Source organism: Manis pentadactyla, chromosome 14 (genome assembly GCF_030020395.1).
Source record: "Manis pentadactyla isolate mManPen7 chromosome 14, mManPen7.hap1, whole genome shotgun sequence".
NCBI lineage: Eukaryota > Metazoa > Chordata > Mammalia > Pholidota > Manidae > Manis > Manis pentadactyla.
In genome coordinates this window covers 48,564,600-48,585,224 of record NC_080032.1, presented here as the reverse complement: position 1 = coordinate 48,585,224, position 20,625 = coordinate 48,564,600, and the positions used below count along the sequence as shown (strand labels likewise).

Below are 20,625 nucleotides of genomic sequence, written 5' to 3'. Positions count from 1 at the left end.
AGAGATGCATATGGTCTAGACATTTATGGAATCTAAAAACTGACATTGTTAAAATTTTGGGGCAGTCGTGGGATAGAAGGAAACAGTAAGGACTTTATTAACTGTATTGCTAGTAAGTGAGGTTTTCATAGAAAACTCGAGGCAGTGGTTGATTTGTATTTTTATTACTGTTACAGGGTCTCCGTTTTGGTGCCTATTGGATATTGTTCCTATAAAGAATGAAAAAGGAGATGTGGTACTTTTTCTGGCCTCATTCAAAGATATAACAGATACGAAAGTGAAGATTACTCCAGAAGATAAAAAAGAAGGTTTGTACTGTTTTCAGAAAACACTGACATATGGAGTAACATTTTTAAATTGTTTACTCAGAAACTCTGGGAGGAAAAACAAGTCTTTTTAATAACAGCAACTGATAAATATTCATAACTCTTAGCAGTCAGTATTTGGTTCCTATTCCTAAATCACAGAGACTCACATGAATTTACATTCTCGTCTTTATAACAAAGACTCATTTGACACCTACCAGGAATTCGTATTCCTATGCAAATAGGATGAGCATGGGAAGGCAGTTTATCAGAATATGACATTCACACCACCTTATTTTATTAGGGAAAAAATGAATTGATAGTAATAAGTGACATTAGAATGATATGAATACATCTCTGTTTCATCTAAAGTGCAGTAGCTCAAAATTTAGAAGTACAAACTTTCATTTTATGTAAAAAATTAAGAATTTGAGTTTAGTGGTTGCTCAAGTGGAAGTTGCAAACAAATGTGTATGTGTATCTGATAGTTTATAACTGTAATAATTTGTTTGAAGACACAAATAAGCTTTTAAATGATCTTAAAGATTCTAAGACTTATGTTGATTAACTTACATCTTCTGTTTATAGCATATAACAAATTCCCTGCATTTTATGTAAGCTGGAAAAAATTAACACTGAAAAGATGCTGATATTATAACATTTAAACAGAAGTAGGATTAGATATTTTAGTGACCAGAGAAAAGGCAGTTGTCATTGTAAGGGTTCCCTGCTAAGTTCCTTATGAGAACCAGCTATTCGAAATTTCAGCACCTGTGTCTTTTTAGGAATGGACTCTTAAATATAACTCTTTTTAAAAATCTGTGTGAGTGTTTTAATAACAGCAACTGATAAATATTCATAACTCTTATGTTATGAATGTTGCAATGTTGCAATGACATCATGAATGTAGAAATATCATGGTTTGGTGCCTCTATCCCCTACTTCTGTCATTTGAAATGTTTGCAAATTCAGGACTCTTGTCCTGTGTATTTGCATGACTAAATCCTGTGGCATGTTTTACATACACCAGGGAAGAGTAATTTGCATGACTAAATCCTGTGGCATGTTTTACATACACCAGGGAAGAGTAAATGTAAAGTTACTTGGCTGCTACAGCAAATATAATATCTGTCCAATGGGAGAAAAGGAAATTTGGAAATCAGTGTGCACTGTTTGTGTTTTTACTTTTTTTTCTGCTATTACAGGGATACAAACGGTAAATATGAACTAGATTTACTCACACACCACTTCTGACACCAAATGTGTGTGCTCTTTCCATACTAAAAACCAGTCCTACAACTCTCCGAACACCAGCTGGGGGGCCTGTAATTTAATGTGGTTCAGACACTAACTACCCAGAATCAGTGTCAGACCCTGCAGGTTCAAGGGCTCATTCCCACAGGAGTGTTCTCACTTCAGATGTTAGTCATAGTTTTGGGTCCCAGGATACCCACCCATCTCTGTCCAACTTGGCTACAAAGTCAAGAGTTAACATGTACACCCTTTATGGATTTGATAATTTGCTAGAAGGGCTCACAGAATGCAGAGAAAACTTCACTGATATTACTACAAGATGTACAACTCAGAAAGAGCCAGATGGAAGAGCTGCCCAGGGCGTGGGGAGGAGGGGCGTGGAGCTGCCACGCTTTCTCTGGGTGCTATGCTCCCTGCACCTCAGTGTGCACCAGCTCACAGCTCTCTACGCCCTGTTGCATAGGAGTTTTTGTGGAGGTTTCATTACATAGTCATGATGGACACTGGCGATTAGCTGTATTTCCAGCCCCTCCTCCTTCCAGGAGGCTTAAGGGGAGGGGCTGAAAGTTCCAACCCTCTGATCTCACCTTGGTCTTTCTGACTGTCGGCTTCCATGCTGGTTAGCTAGGGGTCCCAGCTGCCAATCACTCATTAGCTTATCAAAGACAGTCATCAGTCTGGACACCCCAACTCTTAGAGAGTTGTGTGCAAGAACAGATAACAAAGACTAAATGTATATTTCTTACTATACCATAGTAATGATTATTGGAATAAATTATTACCTATATATTAAATGTTATATGTGCAGGTATATTATATATACTCACATAGATGTGTACACAGAAATATAAAACTATATAATATAAATTTATGTATAATATAAAGATATATGTGTGTGTATATATGTGTATATATGTGTGACTCCCAAAAGATAGCTGCACCCCAAAGAGAAAGGGCCCCCCCATAAATGCCATTATCTCCTTCCAAACTCAATGGCTGGGTTTTTTTGTTTGTTTTGGGGTTTTTTTTGCTTCAAACTGGGCAATTTAGTCAACTGGACTTGCTTTGAACATGAGACTCATGCACAGTGGTTTTATAAAATTCATTTCATCATCTTTGTCTTACGTTCCTCATGTCTGCAGATAGGGGAGAGAGCCCCATCTTGGAAGACTGCAGCAGATAAAAGGAGTAAAGTATGCTCAATCATTTGGGGTTTGAAAGAGCTTAGTAAAAACACCCTTTTTCTCCACCCAAGTTCTAAATCAGCTCAGAAGGAAGTAAAAGTAAGACAGACAGGAGTCCAGCATATCACCCTCCCTTCTGATGAAAGTGATAGAATATGGCGTGTATCTAGCGCAGATGAGCTTCCCCCAGGGACTCCCGACTCAGGCCAAGTTACCAGGCCGTCACAGCCAGAGCTCTCATCAGCAGTGGCAGAATTCCCCCAGGTGTAACTGAAAGCTGGGAGGAACAGAGCAACCAGGTACTCCCCAAAGATAGCTGCTCCCCAAAGAGGAAGGACCCCCCTCTAGATGCCATTATCTCCTTCCAAACTCAATCAGATTAAATCCCTACTCTCCTCTTGGAAGAACTGAGTAAAGGAGCAACAAGAGCCCCCCGTGTGTCACACTGTCAGAGGCCCTCGGACCCGCCATCTGGGGACGCAGAGCGTGCACTTGAACACTCTGTGGAACCAATAACAATTATACCGACCCAGAGGTTCGTCAAAAAAATGTTTTACATTTGTATTTAAATAACTCTATTAAACTATGCTCAAAAGTAGTCCCCTTTTGTTCAGAGAACATGTACAATGTGAAGACTGTGTCTTCCAAAGTTTAAAGAAAAATTATCAACAAAACATTTTTAATGTGAGTCATGTAATGCAAAAATTCTATTTAGGAATTTTGAAGCATTTGATAGGCAAGTCCCTAAATCTTTTTGTAGCTTTAGGACTCTCCTCAAATGATTATTACTTCTTATGAAATTAGGTATCATTTCTAACATATACTGAAAACTCATGAACATATGTTTTTCTATCACTACTTTATTATAAATGCTCCACAAAAGTATGAAGTACTTTTATAAAGCAAAGTAATTATTGTAAGTCAACATGGTAGTAAAATGATCATAAAGAATACATATTTCTCTCTTTTTTTTTTGCCTGTACTTATTAGAGGAAAATACCTTAAAAATCACCAGTTGATGGCATGTCTTGCAGGGAAGGCACACCTTAGTGTGTGGTATTTGTAGAACTTCAAGATAAGTGTTTGAAAATCATTCACCTATCCCTATGTAACTGGAGCACTGTTGTATCCTGGCACTAGGAAACTCTAAGTGAGCATCTAGCATGACTTGACCTGATACTGTATCTCGTACAGATGTATCTCAGAATCTCACCTAAGGTGTAGAAATAAGGTTTGTGTTAATTTCCCTACCAAGGCTCATCTGATGGACTTTGTTTAAGGGATACGAATTTTTAAAAAATACTTTATTAAGTGTACTTAATTTTTTTAAATACTTTAAACATTAATATCTACATGGTTTGGATTTTAATGAAATGAAGGAAAATATATTTTATAGAAAAGGCCAACAAGTTATGGGATACAGTACAGACCTTTCATAAATGGGCAGCACTGATGGAAGATTAGCATAAAATGCGAACTATTACTTATACACTTAGCTTTCAGCTGGTGATCTGGTGTGTGTGTGAGAGAGAGAGAGAGAGAGCAGGACTTAGCAGAAAGCTGGTACCACCTTTTAAACGAGCCTCCTCTTTTTGACACATATTTTACTTCTAAAGATAGTGTGTAGACCACTAACTTTTATATCCATGGCTAGCATATTGAGTGAATTTAACATAATTTTCTCTTATCAGTAACAAGTATTTTAATATAATTTAGAAGTAGATTAATAATAGAGTAAGTGATTCAACACATATTTATTATGCACCCACTCTGCCTTCAGTATCAAATTATTGCTTGAAGATGCAAAAATGGGGACTGTGCTTTTGATCATCTAAGCTTCGGCTCAAATCCTGGTTCTACCACATGTTAGCTGTTAGGCCTTAGACAAAACTGCTTGCCCCCTCAGAGATGGAGTTTCCTCATCCATAAGATGTGGTCATCATACATGTCTGTATTTGTTTTCAGTCATCAAATGACAAAAATAATAGTGCCTTCACTAACTGTGGGCAAGAGCAAGTCTTCTAGAGAATTAGAAGAGACAATATGGAAATGCATGATTACCTAGGAGGCCAGGGATTTCCTCTTAAGGCTAGCAGGTCCTATTTGTTCAGTATAAGGTGGGCCAGTGAATCTGAACTGGAGGATTGTAACAGGTGTGTGTTAGGATTCCTTGGCAGGTGTTTCTGGTAAGTGCATGCTGGCAAGGTTGGATCTTGATGGGGCCACTGGGACAGCATCATTTTGTGGCGCCCCATGCACAAATTAAATTCATCAAGGTTTATGAGATAATAAATGTAACTCACATAGCACAGAGCATACAGAATAGGCCCTTACTTCTCATTATAACCCTGTGAAATAGGTGGTATTCCTATTTACCAGTGAATTGAAGTAAGTTGACAAAGGCAACATAGTGAAAAATGGCAGAAAAAATGGCAAAACTAGGATTTACATTCAAACAGTCACACTCCAGGGTGTGTGTGTGTGTTTTGTTGGGATTCTTTTTCTCTGAAGAGCTCATGATCCACTATTCACAATGTCGTGTGTCAGTGATAGTAGGAGTGGCAGAAACAGAAGATCCTTCCCAGACAAGGAAATAACATAGCGTGGGGCCAGCAAGAATCGGAGCAGAGACAAGAAGGTCACCAGGAACCTGATACTGAAGCAAATCTTGGAAGAGAGTGGCGTTTGATCCTCAAAGGAAGGGATTTTAATTTCAGGATATGGAATAACAGGTAGATGACCTTCGTTCAGAAGTTGCCTATTTAAGTCAGGGAGTTGAAGTCCAGCTCTAGATGAGCAGGCAGGGCTTAAATCCTCAGGACGTTATCGTGTCTGTCTGAGATGGTTAGATGGTGTGGGGCCTTGACAATGGGAAGTGAAGGAAGAGGGCAGTGTGTTGAGTTCCAGGTTTCTGGCTTGGGGAGCTTTACAGGCTGAATTGTGTGCCCCCAAAATTGGTATGTTGAGGCCCTAACCCCAGGACCTAAGAATGCAACTGTATTTGGAGATAAAGCCATTATGGAGGAAATCAAGGTAAAATGAGACCAGAGGGTGGGCCTTCATCCATGTTGGCTGGTGTCCTTGTAAGAGAAGGTTTGGACCCTGAGAGGCACACAAGGGGTGCTCATGCACAAGGGAAAGGCCTGAGAGGACACAGCACTTCTTCTTTCAACAGATGTGCCCTTAGCTCATGTAAGCAGGGTTAAGCTCAGCTCACCTAAGAATCAGCTTATAAGGCCACAGCCCATTTTCTAACTACCATTCTGCCTTAACCTGCTGAAAAGTCTCTGGACAAGTCAGGCTGGTCTGTTTGTGACAGCTAATAAGACTCACGCTCTTTTTCTGCACACCCATGTCCCCAGATGTTCCGTCACTTGGAACATATTTGTCACTCCTTTTCCCAGCAACTGTCTTTATTGTCAGGTACCTGAACCGCCTTAGCTCATAGTGAGGCTCCTTCCCTTAGGCTTCACTGTGCCTCGCTGCTAGCGTCGCTCTGCTGACTTCGCTCGTCTTTGCCAAACCACTAAGGGCCTTGAAGATGGCGCACTGCTTCGCATGTCTGAAATTCTGTGGTGCCTTGCACATAATAGACACTGAGTACATGCTTGCTGGCATTAATTTTATTAAAGGACTTTCACCTACACAGCAGCGTTTAGCTTCCTTTAAAAGTTCCTTTCCTCTGTTGCAGCTGTCTAAATTTTCCAAACGTTTTTTTCGCAGCAGTTCATTCATTATGCTATCTTGCTTTTCCACTCAAGCCAGTTGAGTGTGATAATGTGCACCTTGTGTTTCTAGGCACAGGGTGCAATGCAGTTATTTTTTGTTTATTTCTTTCAGGGTGTCCCACATTTGGTTTGAAATGATGATTGACAGGTGGCTATTCGTTATGTGGCAACAGCGTCGTCAGCTGTCCCAGAACTGGGAGATTTCAGTTATCATTTCTAAAAAGTGGGCACTTCAAATTTGAATTGACAATTTAGGGGTTGATGTGTGGAGCCTTTTCCACTACCTTTGGTGGTGATGCAAATCAGGATTCAAATGCAGCGGTGTCTCTTGGTGGTCTGACTTTTGACAGGCAGCAGCAGGTTGGCATTAGTAAGTACACAGACAGCAGTTTTATATTCCATCTGCCTGCTCCTGTTACTCCATGGCTGCAGAAGAAATAATAGCAATGAATAGGTGTACTAGGGAATCAAAGGCTTGGAGATATTTTTTAAGCAATTACACTTTTAGAGCAAAAATAGCCAAAAGAGGAAGAGGTAGGAAGTGAAGTTGAGTCAGCCGACCTAGGGTGTCTATCGATCTGTGATAATTTTCTGTAAACCAGACAGATTATCCAAGGACACTACAGTGTACGAGAGTGAGATTTAGAGTAAGTGAACTGCTCAAAGCCTCAGTGCTGTGAAGAGGTGGAGACGGGCTGGAAGCCCAGACCCTTTGGGGCTCAGAGCACTTGTCCTTCTGTCATGCCCCGGGGCCTCTTGTGAAACAAATGACTGAAGACGGGAAATGAGGTGAACAGAAGGCTGGACTTGGTGAGTTCCTTCCCCACACCCGGCCCGATTGTCATGGAAACTGACAGCACTGGCCAGTTCTTATCCCTATTCTCATTTCTTATTTAGAGTCCTTACTATTCATTGTATACTATACAGGCCCTGATGCGTCTTCAGTAGAGCTCATTAGAAATGCAGCATCTGTGGCCCTACCTCAGACCTCTGAATAAGATTCTGTATTTTAGCAAGATGCCTGTTGGTGAAGCCTTGGGTCATAGACATTCCTTAAAGGCCTTCCCTGGCCATCTGGTCTGCAGTTAGACACCTCCAGCCACTGTACTTCTCATCTCCATGATGTGATCTTCATAGCCTTTATAGCTACCTGAAACCTTTTTCAAAAGTTAGTTTATATTGTAATTGTTCTCTCCGCCATTAAAATTTAAGTTTCATCAGGGAACCAATAGGTTTTGCCTCTCTTCTTCAGGATCACATCCCCAACACATCTAGAGTGTCTAACGCTCAGTAAATGCCCAATAAATATCTGATTGATGGGTGGATGAGTAAGTGAATGTATAAATGATCCCCAGTTTAAGAAACTTGACTATTTAGAGATAGAAAACAACGTAGAATTCTTGCTTTTTCAAAATAATCAGGTCGTAATTATTGAAGCTGCATGTCTCAGGTGCCCATTCTGATGAATACATTGTTTGGCTGTGTTCTGCTTGATTTAAGTCAAAGACAATTTGACATGTATTTACCAAAGTCATCTCCCTCTCCAATGTGTTATTACTGATGGTGCTGCGCGGCTCTTTCACGTCAAATAGAATCTCTGCTGTTGACTGATTTTTTGTTCTTGTCAATTCTTCTGTTTGTCTTTCAGTTTCTGAGAATCTCAATTTGGTCACATTTTTTAAGATAATTCAAGTTATTTGCCTAAAACGTCATAAAAAACAGTCTCCAAAGGACAGACGTTAAGCCACTGACCAGATGTTAATCAAATCTAAGATTACTTTTATGTGCTTCGAATATGTTAATTTTCAATGTGGAGCATCATAATGATGTTTCTTTCACCTGCTGAACTATTCTGATTTTTTTGTTTGTTTGCCTAATTTAAGAGGTATTGTAAAAGTTGATACTTTTTTTGAGGAGAGAGATTTCTACCTCCAGTAGATCTATACCAAATAGATGATGATATTAAATTAATAGTCCAGATAGATGCTTAAGATGATTGAAGAATTTTAATCACATCTGTATCATATTGTATTAACTATATTAAAGGGAAAAAAAAACCTTGTGGGTTTTGTATACATATTCACTAATATTATTCTCTTCTAACATCTTCTAAAGGTAAATAGTGTAAGCAAGTGTTCGTGAACTAGGTTGCCTTTAGAGACCATAGGATAATACGATGAATGAAATAGGTCATGGTGGGCACGGAGGTATAATACAGTGAGTGCTATGCTTCATTGAGTCATTCTATTTGAAAGAAAAAATTTGAATATTTGAATATTCTGCAGCCATCAAAATATACCTGTGGACTGAATTTGTTCTGTTGGTCAGTAAATTGTGATCCTTTATGAAAACTTTATGAAACTAGTACCTTATTAGTCTGATTTTACAAAAGGTGTTTCTAGTATTATTACTTCAAGAATAGATAATTGAACATTTAAAAACTTTTTGCAGCTGAATGAGTAATTAACTGGAACAGTAGACACATATGTATTAAGACAATTAGTTCAGACAGTGTTTTAAACACCATGTAACTTCATTCTCTGGTTGAATGCATTCTTAGCAATATCCTCTATATCCACCAGAATTCATCTAGGCTTTGGTAACAGGAACTATTCCATTTGGGGATCAAAGCCATCATGCTGCTTCATGAATGACGCTACCACCACTTGGGACCAGCTGGCAGCCACGGGCAGGAATAGCTGTGTGTCTGGTTTAGCATTTTGTGGAGAGGCCTGCTGAGGACTGGCAGGGCATGGGCTTGTGCTTTTCAGGGTAGATGTGGGGTGTTTTCCCTTTTTGTATTGTTTGTTAGGTGGGTTAGGCTGATAATGGTTTTGCCAGTGTGAGAAAAACAGACTAGCACGTACCAGGAGCTTAGACGCCAGTTGTTTGGAGAGCGCTGGAAACATTGGGCTCCCTGAGGAGGAAAGATTGGGTCCCTATTTTTCAGGGGAGCTTGAGTTTAGTTTAGTTTAATTTAGTTTAGTTTAGTTTAGTTTAGTTTAGTTTAGTTTAGTTTAGTTTAGTTTAGTTTAGTTTAGTTTAGTTTAGTTTAGTTTGGTTTGGTTTGATTTGGTTTGGTTTGCTTTGCTTTGCTTTGCTTTGGTTTAGTTTTAGTTTAGTTTATGCCTGACCTCAGTAAAAATCAGTTTTCCATCCCACTGAACAATCCTGCCTATCTCCCCAAAATTCCATGAGGCTTTTAGCCTATTGATTTGACACACTGTGGGGGGAATGATTTGGCTCATAGATGATATAGAAGTTTTACTGCATAATGTCTACTGAAGTATTCATGTATTGCTTCAATCTCTTAAAAGTACCTGATACTCAACTTTATTTGGTCTCTTTTAAAAATACGTCCTTCAGTTCTTGAGAAATACATATTCACACAAAATTTGGGGAATCAAAGTTTAGCCCAATTATTAGCATTTAATAGCAGACATTCATACAAGGATGTTTATGCAAGATGGAAGGTGAGATGAACATACATTAACTCTAAAGCTGCTAAAATGACTGATCATATTGATGAGAAGTGTTGCAAGTTAGACATGGTGCCCAAGGGCATACTGCTTGTGCCTTTGCTATTGCATATGCTCCTTTCCCCCTTCTACACTGTGAGCCCTGGGAGGCAGAGGCCACCTCTGATTCACTTTGGAGCCCCAACATTTAGGTGAGTGTATGACACACCAAAGATTGAACTGTGTGGCATTAAGAGATTCACAGTCCCTGTGGCATTTTGGAATTTGTCTAGTATGATTTAAAAGGAAAAGAACATTGAAAAAGAATGTTTGAGCTGAGAAACCCTCACAGTAATCTGAGAATTAAGGGATGTGTGGTGATCTTTAAGGATATGAGAGGTCATAAGTCACACAATAAAATAAAGTAGCAAAAAGGGCAGAGGCAATAAAAGTACAGAAAAGGAAAATAGAATTTCTGACTGTAAATGAAATTAGTGATTCTTTTACAAAGATTGCAAATTGGATACTCCAAGCATATCAGATACAAACTATAGTATTTATTAGTACAATCTTAGTACAAATATGGGCAAACACTTCTAGTAGATGGAGTCTTAAATAAAACATAGGGCAATATGAGATAAGCACCTTAGAGTGTTGGTCGGTTAAGAAAGTGGGTTAAAAAAATGTGACCACTTAGAAATGTACTCAAGAGTGTCAAAAAGAAACTGAGATACCCAGGACAGAAGAGAGGAACAGGGCAGAGCCCTGAGTCACACTGGTGCACAGTTTTAAGAAGTAGCCATGAGACTAGGTAAGTATCATGATTTCGGTTGATTTTTTTTTTTAGTCACATATTCTCTTACATGTGTAGGTGCTATGGTATGAGCTGAAGGGAGTAATTAAATGATGCAGCTCAGATAAGATTCCAATTGTATTTCATTTTACAGTAGAACTTCAGCAAAACCTTAATGACAGATGGATTAAATTACAAGTTAAATTATTTGGCAACTTACTTATGTACATTGCAACATAAGTACAGAAAATCAAGCCATACCATTGGATGATGGCTTCTTGAGTAAAACAGTCTAGTTTTGTGTTGAAAAGCTTGATTGACTACATTAAAGTTAAAGTGAAAGTTATTCCTGTTGACATTCTATCATCACCTTCTATAAAGAAATAGAACTTCAGATAAGCCCAAATATGGGTCTTCTGGAGTGGTGCCCTGAACAATGGACTTTCAATTCTCAATGTGAATTGCAAAGCTCTTGGGAAATATGCTGGCTACTTGTGAATAGGAAGGGACTTTTAGGCTATCTAAAAATTCGCACATAGACAAAAATCAGGACCAAAGGCCTGACAAAGTCTTCTCTTCAACCAACAATGGACAATGGACAGTGGAACAGTATGAGGACATGAAAGCCAAGAATCCTTGCTTATCAAAATCTGCAGAAGTACTGCCGGCAGGTCATCTTACTCTGCACAGCCATTTCTAGAGGTGTAGGTAGACGTTTTATCCTTTACCTTTTGCTGGGGGTTGGTGGTGTCTTTCCACTTTGACTATCACCCTTGTGCAGTTACACATCGTTGTTAAAGTTAAAAGATATACTATTAATTTGTGAGGGTAACAGATGGTAGTGGTAGAAAGATAATGAATCTGATTGTCTAGACATGGCAAATAAGTGTTGCTAGAAGACTTAATGTGTGGTGTGATTGGTGATAGCCACTTAGAATTTTATGTTGAAAAGCCTACTGCAGTGACATCTAGTCTCACAAGGGACAAGTACCATAATCAATTATTGGGCTCTGCTGAAACCATAGTGGATAGAAGTAAGGGTGGTAGGAACAAGCAAACCAGGTACTCACAGTACCTGCTATTGAGAAAGGCATTATCACTTTCATAATAAGTAGAAACTTAGAGACCTCAACCTTCTCTTGTAGGATTCAGTCACTGATACAAAACAGTGTATCTTTCACATATTTTTGGAGTGAAAATATTCCATCCATTGTGGTTTTTTTGTTGAATTCTCACATATCTATAATTATAAAAAAATCAATTGTAAATTTATGAAGGATTTGATGAGCTGGATATACAGAAAATCCATTTAATACAGAATATTTAAAACTGTTGCATGCATGAAAAAAATTTTACAATATGGCTGTGCTGGTAGTAAAATAAAGTAAAAATGAGATAAAAGTCTCCTAGCAAAAAATGTGCATGAGCTTTAGGAAGAAAACTTCATCCATGAAAGACATTTAATATCTAAATAAGTGGAGTGCAATAAAGTACTCATGGATTAATGGCTAGAAAGTTTTAATATCATAAATATGTGAGTTAATTCATAATTGATATATGGATCTAGTGAAATTTCAATGAGATTCCTGAATCTCAACAAGAATTTTTTTTTATTTTGATTGTTTGTTTTTTGTGGAATACAAGGTGACTTTAAAATTTGCATGAAATATCAGAATTGCAAGAATAGCAGACAACCTTGACAGAAAGGCACCAAATAGGGAAACGTGTGCTACCACATATCAGTATTAACGCTGTACATATAATATAGTGTTGTAGATTAAAAAATCATTTAAAAAATGGACCAATGGTACAGCATGGGAAGGAAGCCCAGAACCATACATACATATATATATGTGAAAATCTGACATATGACGTACCTTGCATTATATACTAACATGGAAAGAGTGGACTATTTAATAAAATGATGCTGGAAATATTAAACATCCACATTTAAATAAAATTGTATTTGGACCCCTACCTCACATCATAGATAGAAATCAATTCAAAGAGAATTAAATACTTACTTTTTTAAAGAAAGACATATGAGTAAATGTCTACTGACTTTGGTGTACATGTTTATTATACAAACAGGATACTAAAATCATTTAACCTGTATGTGACTGCATGAAATTCAGAACTCTTGTTCATTAAAAGACAATGCGATCAGAGCAAAAAGATGAAGGACCCTGAACTGACAAATGCCAGTGGGAATGTCATAGACCAGCATGACCACAGAGGCCACCTGTGAAAGTGAAACAAGGATCATTTATCTAAATGATAGAGAAGGAAATTAGATCACTCGGGATACTTATCAAAGAACTCAAATTATTTTCCAATGACAGAAGATGAAGCATTCAGCAGTGTTGTTGCAAAGAGTCTCACCAATGGGCACAATTACAGACAAAAAGACTGATGGCTACATCGGATACTCTAGCAGCTTAACTGTGCCTCTCCAAGACAATCTTACATATGTAAGACAAGAGCACTTTCAACTGTAAGCTGCATCTGGATGTGTGCAGAGGTCCACCTAAGTTAAGTGCAAGTCTTGTTCTTTATGTAACACAATTGTACACTATGACTGTCAACTGTGGAGAATATCACAGTGAGACTGAACCCAGTCCTGTTACCCCTCTTGGCCCCCTAGGCTAACACAGGCATGGCCAAGTAAGAAAGCTAATATTCAAATGAGTATAATTTTGGAGAAACCCATTAATTATAAGAAGACTCACTATGGGGCAAATTGATGAATACAGAGAAGCACAGTTAGCTTCAAAAGCATTACAGCTTTCTTGATCTTAGAATTGCCAGACAAAAACAAGGGCCAGTTACTCAGACATCTCTGAGAGGCAGAGATGTACAATTGGTGGATAATGCAAGCTCTGCTCTAGGTTTATAGACTAGCTGTATGTAGGACCAGCCTGCAGAAGCCTGGAAAAGATTATTTGCAATACACACACACACACACACACACACACACACAACTGACTAACAATTAGTATTAAGAATATATAAGGAACTCCTACAAATAAATCACAAAAATACCAACAACTCAATTATAAAAAATGGCAACAGACATAAGTAGGTTAAAGGAGATGAAACATAAATTGGACATAAAAAAATCAAGAGATTCAAACTTAATTAGTAATCAAGAAAGTTTAAAGTAAAAGTCAAGGGAATTTCATACCTACCATAATGGCAAAAATGAGTGCAGGATGCTCTGGATGGTTTATTTCTTAAGACTCTCTTTAAAAGATAGTTATAATGATGCTAAAAATAATTGTTTAAAGCAAATAGGGAGAATTTGTTCAGTTGAGTATGTTGATAATTTTGTTAAGTGGCTGAAATTTATGGGTAAAATCTGGGATTATTCTAAGAAGCAGGGAAGGCAGCAGCCATTCTAGCTAAGTAGGCATGGCTTGATTTTTTTTTTTTTTTTTATTGAAGGGTAATTGACAACAGTATTACATTACATTAGTTTCAGGTGTACAACACAGTGATTCAACATTTATATACATGATAATTCTAGGTACCAGCTATCACCATACCAAGTTGTTACAATATTTTGACTATATTCCTTATGCTATACATTACATCCCGGTTACTTATTTATTTTACAATTGGAAGTGTGTTTATATATATATATATATATATACATATATATATATATATATTGTGAGGGCATCTGTCATATTTATTGATCAAATAGTTGTTAACCACAATAAATTTCTATATAGGGGGGTCAATACTCAATGTACAATCATTAATCCACCCCAAGCCTAATTTTCGTCAGTCTCCAATCTTCTGATGCATAACGAACAAATTCTTACATGGAGTACAAATTCTTACATAGTGAATAAGTTACATGGTGAACAGTACAAGGGCAGTCATCACAGAAGCTTTCGGTTTTGTTCATGCATTATGAACTATACACAGTCAGTTCAAATATGAATATTCATTTGATTTTTAAACTTGATTTATATGTGGATACCACATTTCTCTATTATTATTATTTTTAATAAAATGCTGAAGTGGTAGGTAGATACCAGATAAAAGTAGAAAACAGAGTTTAGTGTTGTAAGAGAGCAAATGTAGATGATCAGGTGTGTGCCTGTAGACTATGTGTTAATCCGAGCTAGACGAGGGCAATAAACATCCATGTATGCAGAAGATTTGTCTCAGAACATGAGGGGGGAGGTTCTAAGCCTCACCTCTGCTGCTCCCCATTTTCTCACCAGATGGCCCCCTGCGACTGTGCCTGTCTTAGGTTGTTCCTCCCTTGAGGAATCTTACCCGTCTCTGGCTAACCAGTCATCTTCTGGGGCCATACAGGGAAATGTAAAGTTGGTAAGTGAGAGAGAAGCCTTATTGTTTGAAAAGGTTAGCTTTTTACTTCTTTGCATATTTATGCCCTGTGGCTTCTAAGGCATGGCTTGATTTTGATGGCTGCTGCACTCCTCAAAATTTCCATTCGCTTCTTTTTTTCATTTAACAAGGGAGTATAATTTTCATGTCTGCATTAGAGATTATTGTCTTCCCATGTAAAACTTTGATGGGAACATGTGGGTCAAAGTATAATTTTCTGATCTATTGTTGCCCACAAAATAATTAGTCATGAATATTGCTGTTAGTTCACACAGTGATTGTGGAGGACACACAAGTAATTTTTTAAATAAAAATATTACAATGTTAATATACATATTAGAAAACATAATCAATGCATGGGTATTATTAAAATGACCTAAATAAAAATAATCAAGTTGTTTGGAAGTAAGTTTTTAAATGTACAAATGTCATGTAAGTGTGACAAAGTAAGGGAGCTAATATTTAAATGAGTATAATGTCATGTAAGTATGACAAAGTAAGGAAGCTTGTATTTAAATGAGTGTAATTTGGGACACAGTCTTCTTCGAAAGCATTACATCTTTCTCCAGCTGTTGATTTATTTACCTATAAGTCACTGCCCTGGAGCATTTTGATCATGCAGCTATGCTTGATTTCTGCACTTTAGGAAAAAAAAACTCATTTTCCATAAGGAAGGACCCCTAGGCATTCATAAATATTTAGAAATTTAGTTTTAAAGGTATGTAAAAGTGGAGATCATATTAACTTCTTTACATTTTTTGAAAAAAACATTATATATTCCTGTGGCTTTTTTATGGAAATCCTGGAGGAAGATTTCTTTAGGTCAGGATATAAGTTTTGAAAATTTACTTGCAGATACTATGATTATTATATCCAACCATATTTTCCTCTTTGTGGAGCTAGAATATAAATAATAATATAAATAAATAATATTAAATTTTTAGCTCATTTATGAGAGCCTTTTTTCATTCTTTTGTAATGATTTAGATTTGTGGATTTTAGATTTTCTAATAAATTATTAGAAAAGGATCTATTTGCCTAAATTATTTTTTTACTTTAAAAACCTTCCTAACATATAATTTTTTTATCACCTTTAATGTTTCTTGGAGTAAAACAATGATATGTAACATTACTGAATGCTTACCATAAGTCGGGTATTTTTCTCAGTGCTTTCCATCTAATCACAGATTTAATCCTCTGCACAACCCTATGGAATAAGTAAAATTATTTATTTTCAAAGTTTGATATCCTATCTTCTCTACATTATAAGGCCAATGCATTATGGTATATACATGTAAAGCGATATATTCACTGTATTTGTTATAAAAATGTTACATGGTCATTTATGGAAAAAATAGGAAAAAAAAAACCCCAAGAACTGTATCATTCCTTGGTTCATTATGCAAAGAAAATTATCTTTCATATATTCATTCATATATGACCATCCATTCCTTTTTCTACACAGATTTTAAAGCAATAAACCCAATAATACTCACTTCGAGGGAGTGCAAATATAACATTTCCTTCCTCCTTGTTGAAGTTAAGACCATCATGTGGTGCTTGGATCCTTTAAGGAGGAAGAAAAGTAACACTGAATGGCCTATTGTCAATAAAGGACTTCTACCCACCAACTATCCCATTAAATTTTCTCAGAAAAAGCATTTAAAGAGAGTAAATGAGTATTGCTTTAAATGCTTTAAGGCCACTAGAAAACCATCTTTTCTTCTGAATGAACTGTGTGTTTTTCTGCATACTACCTACACGCTCCCTACCCCCTGCCCTTTGACCAGATTTACCATTTTCCTTTAAGATGTCTTGAAGTTCATTCTACTTATTTTGAGTCTAGAATGGTACATACTAATGTATATTATATATCATCCCTACTGAGTTTAATAAAAGGATAGCTTCTGAGTGCCTGCATTTTGTAATACATAAAATCCACCAAGATGGCCGTTAAAAAAATTATGACTGTCATTCAAGTCACGAGGCACCAAGATCTTTGAGATAATGTCTACCTTTCAATCTATCCTCAGTCATTTATATCATCTTGGAATTGCAATACTTATAATAATTCCTTCCATACTGAACTGCAATCTGATCATTTCCATTAATTTACTTCCTCAAGAATATTTGAATTTCAAGATATAGAATCCCTTATTCACTCTCCTTTCCTGGGTCAGTATAGCCAGAAAGGTTTAATGATGAATACTTATAGTTACTATGCAATATGGCCTGAAAATAAAACTGTCAAAAGCTCTAGATGCAGAGTGAAGTCTACAGCAAGAAACAGGCAGATTGAATGCATACATTTCCAAAGTATCACTAAAACAACAGTGTAAAGATTTTTTTAAAAAGACAAATCCACAGGTCAAAGATAATAGAAAAGGTAAATAGCAACAAAATTACAGAAACTGAAAAGCAAATTGATGAATATAAACTGACTTAACAGATCTGAGAAACCTAAGTCCTAACCAGTACTGGAAGGGAGCTAAGAAACAAAACAGTTTCCACTGAGGAGCCCTCCAGACATTCAAGAACAGACACCTTTGAAAATGATAATGATGGCAAAGCTGAAAGCAGAAAGATGTTGTGAAAGTATTTTTAAGCAGCAGCTAGATCCACAGATTTCCTATGTACAACCAGACACCTGCCCTTCCCAAACTCTCAAGTTCCCAGGGAAACAAGTCCAGGTGGGGACCCCATCTGGAAAGCAGGGCTGAGCAGAAGAAGGCTTTGGGTCTTGGTACAGTCAGTGGGATGACCTTTCAGGACTGGTCTGAGCTGGGTGAGGGCCTTGCACACTAACGGTGAGCACTCAATGCAGACAAACTGGGAATGATCACAGGTAAGGTGATCCTCCTCCACCAAGGGCTCTCCTGGGAGCTGGGCCATTGACCCTTTGTCAGGGTGATAAGGGAGGGTTTTCGCACTAAAAAAAATCTGGTGCAGTACTAAATAAGGAGGAACAAACAAATTTACATCCCAAGTACTGAGACCCCAGTCCGATTGCTCAGTGTGGTGCCAAGAATGCCAGCAGCCAAATTTATAACTCTCTTGATAAGGCTTTGAAAGAATCTCTTCAAAACAATCTGGCCAGCACAGGGGGAAAGTTCTGAATATGCTGATTCGGGACATGTATGAAAATGACCCGTCCACACCACCCTCCAACAAAGAGCAAGTCTGACAGCCCACCCGGGTGCTCAGACCTTGTATTCAACTCTGTCGTGCTTCCTCTTCAATATTAGGTGATGTCGAAAACTGTCCAGACTTCTACTGAAAGCTTCTAATATATAATACATGATATAAATCAACATTAAAAAAAGAGCAAAAAAACCTAAATAAGAGAAACTCTAAGAATAACAAAATTTAACATTTAGTATCTCCAGAGAGATAAGAATGGATATAAAATCCATGAAACAAATATAAGATGCTGTGGAAAAAAAGAAACATTCAAATTACAAAAAAAGCCCTGGGAAATTAAAAAATAATGATGGCATTTTTTTAATGTCAGTAGAAGGGTTGGAAGATTAAGGTGAGGAATCTTGCATACATTAGAGCAAAATGATAAAGAGTGAAAAATAAAAATTAAAAAATGATAAAATTAGAGGACCATTCTAGGACTGCATGGTCCTAGAATTTTCTGTGATGATGAAAATGTTCTATACATGCACAGATACAGTATCCATTGGCTACATGTGACTATTGAGCCCTTGAAATGTGGCTAGTGGACTGAAATACTGAATTATAAAAATCTTTTTAATTTCAATTAATTTAAATACAGATTTGAGAAGCCACATATGTTTAGCATCTGTTGTATTGAACAGCACAGATCTAGAAGGTTAAGCAACTGGATATAGAGTATCAAAAAAGAGAGAAAGGGCAAAAATAAAACTGGTTGGAAGAGAGGAGTCATCTATCAATCAACTTATCCAAGTTCCTAGAACTTCAGGGTGTGAATTTCCACACTGAAATTTCATGACACAGCAAATGAAAAGATGCTTCTTTTGGCCTTCAGAGAGAAAAAAAGCAATGTTAAAAAGGGATCAGAAACTATGACTTTGAATTTTTCTAAAGGAATGCTGGAAGCAAGGAAATAGCAGTGCCTCAAAAAGTGAACCCTTGTCCACTGGTGGGAATGCAAAATAGTGCAGCCCTTATGGAAACCAGTATGGGGGCTCCTCAAAAAATTAAAACTGAAACTGCACTATGATCTAGCATTTCCATTTCTGGGTATTTATCCAGAAGAAATGAAATCAGTATCTCAAAGAGATATTGGCATTTCCATGCTCACTGCTGCACTATTCATGAAAGTCAAGACATAGAAACAATTTATATGCCCATCAGTGGATTAATGGATTTTTAAAAATGCGGCACATACATGCAGTGGAATATTATTCAGCCTTTAAAAAGAAGAAATTCCTTCAAGGATGAACCTTGACGACGTAATGCTAGGTGAAATAAGGCAATCACTGAAGGTTGAAAACTTCATGAAGTATCTAAAATAGGTTGGGAAGCAACGCAGAAAGCAATGGCTACCAAGGGTGAGAGAGAGAGGGAAATGGGGACTTGGCTCTTCCACAGGTATAAAATTTCAGCTATGTAAGATGAAAAAGTTTAAGACATCTGCAGTACAACTTAGTGCCTACAGATAACAATACTGTATTGTATGCTCTAAAATCTGTTAAGAAAATAAATCTCATGTTGAGTGCTTGTACCACAAATTTTTAAAAATCTGATTGAGTTTGATTTCCAAACTAGTATCTATACCCAGCCAATTGATGACAAAGTCAAGAGTAAAAAAATGTACATTTTCAGACATGAAAGTTCTCTAAAAATTTAATTCCCTTCCAGGAACCTTTTCTCAGGAATTTACTAGTGGCTACAGTGCACCAAAACGACACAGTAAGCTGAGAAAAACAAAGATGTGGGATTTGACAAAAGAAGGTGTAATTCAAGAGAGTATATATGATCTCAGGGTGATGGTCAAGGGATAGCTCAGGATGAGAGCTGAGCACTCTGTTGAGGAGCAGACAGGCTTTCAAGATTAGTCAATATTCCTTCCATTTGATGCATCAAACCTTACTGAAGGAAAATTCCTCTAAGTGGTGAAGGACTTGGATTTTTTATCAGTGCTAATATGTAGAAAACACAACAAACCCAGATAATTATTAACTCCAGAGAAACCAAAAACTTGTGTAGGACATACAAAATATTTATTGTACACCAAATGGCTCACCTCTCAGGGATCACAATATTGTGAACACTGAATATTGATTTAACCAAAGTAGCAATATAACCATACCATGAAGGAGAGAAGGAAGGAGGATGTGTGCACTTTGGGTGGAATAGAAAAGTGAACTAAATTCTCATCTTTTATAGTGAAGAGCAAGTCAAAAGTGCCTAGAACTGGAAACTGAAGAAATTGGCAAAATAGATGTGTTTTTGTAAGGAATTGAGTATTTTTTAAATGGCCAAAAATTTTGTTTCTGGTGCAGGAAAAAAAATGGGATGAGAGAATCTTGAAAATTCTGGTTTTCTAAG

The 20,625-nt window shown here is 37.1% G+C and overlaps 1 protein-coding gene across 1 annotated transcript in view; it reads left to right on the top strand.

Moving 5' to 3' along the window:
* Positions 1 to 20,625, top strand: part of KCNH8 (potassium voltage-gated channel subfamily H member 8) — a 347,390-nt gene that overhangs the window by 140,600 nt on the left and 186,165 nt on the right. The window contains exon 3 of the mRNA XM_036901045.2: positions 177 to 308. Coding sequence (XP_036756940.2) covers positions 177 to 308 — 132 coding nt within the window. The remainder of the gene's footprint in view (positions 1 to 176; positions 309 to 20,625) is intronic.